This window comes from Phymastichus coffea, unplaced genomic scaffold, assembly GCF_024137745.1.
Source record: "Phymastichus coffea isolate CEN01 unplaced genomic scaffold, Cenicafe_Pcof_1.1 PCOF00114, whole genome shotgun sequence".
NCBI classification, from domain to species: Eukaryota; Metazoa; Arthropoda; class Insecta; order Hymenoptera; family Eulophidae; genus Phymastichus; species Phymastichus coffea.
The window spans coordinates 340050-344695 of record NW_026706925.1 but is presented as its reverse complement, the minus strand read 5'-3'; the positions used below and the strand labels follow the sequence as shown (position 1 = coordinate 344695).

General features: G+C 40.1%; 1 protein-coding gene across 1 annotated transcript; it reads right to left on the bottom strand.

Moving 5' to 3' along the window:
* Positions 1-433: 433 nt before the first annotated feature.
* On the bottom strand, positions 434-1437 carry LOC131670701 (zinc finger protein Xfin-like). The gene is made up of 2 exons (XM_058946524.1): positions 951-1437; positions 434-711 (listed from the first exon to the last, which is right to left on the bottom strand). Exons 1-2 carry the CDS (start codon positions 1435-1437, stop codon positions 434-436), a joined length of 765 nt encoding a protein of 254 aa, XP_058802507.1.
* Between the last annotated feature and the right edge of the window lie 3209 nt (positions 1438-4646).

Below are 4646 nucleotides of genomic sequence, written 5' to 3'. Positions count from 1 at the left end.
GAGAAGTTTCTTGACGATGTATTTGTTAAAATTTACAAATCAATATATAACCAAACAAACAATGACAAGAAAATATAAATGCAATAAAACATGACACCTTTTTGTTAAAACATAGATAGAAATGCAAAGTAAATGTATTACGAATTGGGGATAAATAACTATTCACAAAACACATATTTAAATATTTCATAAAATCTATATCAATATATTTGTATGTATAAATAAATATTTAGCTATATTTATATAAATATATATATATATGTACAATTTATATGTATTTACAAATAATCTCTTGGAGGCAATATCGCTTTGTACCTTCGTTGATTCGCAATGAGGTATATATGTGAGAATAGGTTTAACCTCCGCCAATTAAAATTTTTATAAAAAATACACCCCTTTATATTTATTTCTTGCGCAAAATTCAAATGAACACCTAAACGAGCGCATAAGGTAGCGCCGTCGGATGATGATAGCCAGCGTACGCAGCGACGGCAGCCATTGCAAGTTGCTGATGGTAACCAGGTATGACATGTCGCGCGTCATGAGTTTTGCTGTGCTTTTTTAAGTGATCCTTACGACCGAATCCTTTGCGACAGACTGCACATAGATAAGGACGGAGGCCCGTATGTATACGTTTATGCCGCGTAAGCTCTTCGTTGCGTGTGAATGATTTGCCGCAACCTTCCGTGTCACACTTGAATGGTCTTTCGCCTGCAATCATAAAAACAAATTGATACGTTAGATTGCTGTATGTTTTCTCTTTGCAATGATAGGCGTACAAATATTAGTTTTAAAGGCGTTTTAATTGAGCTTTTTGGAAGACTAGAATGAAAAATTACGACTTGGTTTACAAAGGTAATTATCATCCGTCGGCAGCGTAAAAAAGTCGAAAAAAAACTTATTTTAATTTAGAAGTGGAACAAAGTGAGGCAAAACAAGCTTCAACTTACCGGTATGAATCCTCAAATGGCCTTTAAGTTGGCCGTTATTGCTAAACGCCACCATACAGTACTCGCATTTGAACTTCTTGGGACGGAGCTTTTTCAGTTGCTTAGCAGCTGCATCCTGCTGGCTAAGTCTGTGGACAGCATCCTGAACACTTTGATAACTGGACGCGAGCCACGAGTAATCGGCATTGAAGAGTGCCGATGAGTGGTGATTGTAAGCCGTGGCTGGTAGTTGGCAGCAAGTGGTCGCCCTAGAACTTTGCCAGAGTGGAGCATCTTGCTCGTCGATCGCTGTCTTCTCGTCGACGAAGTTGCGCAGCTGTAGCAAGCTGCTACTCCCATTGCTACTAGTATCTTCGCTGCTAACCGAACACGAACGTCGTGTTTCGATCGGGCTGAAGGCCGATGGCTCGTCGTCGCGTTCCTCCCGTTGTTCGTGCTTCCATGGGCGGAAAAATGGAGTGTTACTCTTCTCCACGGTGACGTGCATCTTGCACTTTTCCACAACGACTACACTTGCACAGACGGAAACTCAAAAACTCAAGACGAAAATCAAAGTTCCAAGTTACCGGGAGGAAGCTCGCTACTGCTTCTGCTCTCGAAGAGGCGCGTGAGCGAACTGACTGCTTGCAGCATTACTGCTTGATTTTAAAGCTATGTCCCACCCCTTGGTACGTTCTATTGGAAGATTGCTAAAGGGGATACTCATGGTAGGGGATCTAAACGCGCCCCTCTCCTTGCCTTCTTTTTTCTAGGCACGACGCTAGGCCCATGCTTTACGGGGTGAGTATCACAATAGCATCTGTACGAGGGAGTGGGAAACTCGAAGAGGGGGATGTACTTTGTCCGAGGAATAGATACTCACGCGTAGCGCTACGTTTCTCGTTCTTTCGGCTGCATTTTTCCGAATTTCTTTTATTTTATCAGTGCTGGTCGTTGAATGGCGATTTGATGCCATTTGAAATGATTTTTCAGCAACTTCATCGGCTGATAAAACGGATAAAAGTCACATAGATATTGTCTACGAAAACATTGACTAAATAAAAGAAGGCAAATGTGGAAGGCACATGATAGAGGTTTCTATAATTAAGAGAATAAACAAGACTAACGAATCATGAAAATGGGGCTTACGTACCCTACTGCTTTTAAATATATCTTATAGTTTGCATAGAATGAAAATTTAGATTTATTTCAGAATTGGTTGACATTATTTTACGATCAATTATATGGTACTGATTAAATTCAGGAAACAAATTTGCTGTAAAATGTAATTTCGTACATTTCAGTATTCATTCCTTTTCCAATCTTATTAGAAAGATCATTTCCACAGCATTATAATTGTCTTTTCTATTGAATAATTGGTTTGGTTATTAAAAAAATAATCACGAGTTAGATATTCTACATTTATATAAATTTATTTATAATAAAATTGCTAATTCATTGTAGCGTCCCTCAACTAAATTATTCTTTTTCATAGGTGAGTCGTTACAGACAAATACTCAACCACTATCTTAGAGCGAAAATGCGTTCGTTTATCATAATAAGAGTTTACCTTGCATTTTTCACAAATGTGACTCTTCTAAGTAGTTTCCGTGCGACTAAGTCATAAACAACAAGTAATTTGGGATTGAATTGGTCGATCAATCAGTTTTTACGAGTGAAGTGCATAAAACCTAATCTATATAGTTGTAATCGGATAAGTGTCTGCCTTTACTTGCGACTGCTAGGCTAAATCATACGGACAAAGCGACCTTTCCAAGACACTTGATAAGTGGTACCACATTCGGCTACCAGGCACAGTTGTCGGTGATAAAGTTTGAATTGTCGCAACTGACAAGAAAAGAAGAAAAATCGCAGCAATGGCGAACGATCAATGAAAAAATTGCAATCGTTGCGAGCGACACACGCACGTGTAAGAATGGCGCGTCGGCCCTTTTGCACGGCCCCCGTCGAGCCCCTGGGCGGCGTTGCGCGCCTCGTTGCCGGCCCCCAGAGCAGATGTGCTGCTCGACTGGTCTATGACTTTTTTTCCTCTCGAGTGCACTGCAATACCGCATGTACAGACGTATACCGAAAAGTCATCGTGCATCGACCGACAAAAGGACACACGAGCACGTGCGTCTGGCATATACCCCACTGTTCTGCCTCCCCTTTTGTCACTCGTGGTCCGCTCGCCTGACGATCCTTGTCTCTTGTAAGTGCTTGACGTGGCTTTGCTTGCTTGTCTTTTGGCCTTTTTGACGAGCATTGTTTACTGTGGATTGCGACTTTTGCAAGCTGCCTTTACTTTAATCTAATGAGCATTTCAAGCGTTGAATCATTTAACCAGCTTGCAATTCTTAGAAACATTTTCTTCAATTAAAAGTTATCTTACTTCGATACCGTCAATTGAAATATTCTCTCTCAAATTAAGAAATATGTTCTACAACAAAGACAATTTTTGTTAATACAACAACATTTCGAGAGTTTTTCAGTGTCTAAAAGTAATGTATCGAGTTAGTAAAGTTATCTTAGAGTTATCTTTCATAAATATTATCCATAAATCCAATCGAGCGATTTTCTACAGTGATCAATCGATTTTAGATAACGTCTACCATCTGCAACGATTTTTTCCCTATACCGCAGAAAAACCTAAACTAGATCCAATGATCACGCACGTGAATAGTTCCGTTTAAAATGCTCTGGTAAACAGCCATTGAAAAAAGCACACACGCACACTCACACGTATGTAGTATTGGCCCAATTTCCGGCAAAGCTGCGCGCCGCAAAACGGTTGACCATCATCGCTTCTCCCTCTTTCAATATCTCGCGCGTACGCGCCAAAGAAAAAGAATGAGAAAGAAAAGAAAGCCCTCTTCCCCTCGATTGGACCCTCGACACCTAAACTCTGGCACTGCTGTCATTAAGAGGAACCCGTGCTGCTGCTGGACATTCATCCAATATGGGGGTGGAGTATCGTGATTTATCGCCACGCTTTCACAATGTCCACCCTCGCTTCGAGTGGCGCGATGCTTTTGCCATACTTGACGTATACTCGGCCTAACGTTTTTATTGCTGAAGCTACCGTATACTAGGGATCATACGCATATATGTTACAAGGTCTTGCGCGCGAGAAGCGAGTGCTTTTGTCGAGCTGTGTTTTGTTTGCCATCGCACGAGCACCTCCGTGTATGCTTGTTGCCACTGAAAATGGCGCTAGGCATGCCAATAATTTAAACTTGGACTAATGTCTAAGTTTTATGCCCTTTGCCTTTAGTATTTTCATGATTTTATAATATCAGGATGTAAAATGTCATAACAATTAGTAATCGTCGATGATACATAAGGCCTCTTTTATATAGAGAAACATTTAAAATTTGTAAATTTATTAATTTATCAGTATTGAACACCTCGTTTAAATTGATCTATAAAAGACTGCTTCCTAGAAACCCCTAATTTTCTTCATTTTAATCATATGTATACTTCTGTAGTGTTAGCAAAAAGGACACACATCTATGATTTTGGCAGAAGATTGATTCTTTTGTTGTACGAAAACGTCCAGTCCCACGTACTTCTACTTGAAATGACGGATAGTCTATGCGTGGGAGAGCAAGAGAAAGAGAGAAAGAGAAGTCGCTTTCATTACCAAGTACTTGATTGTGGACTGACGAATAGTTCTTTCTGCCATTTTCTCTCTACACTTAATTAAGCTGGACAGTT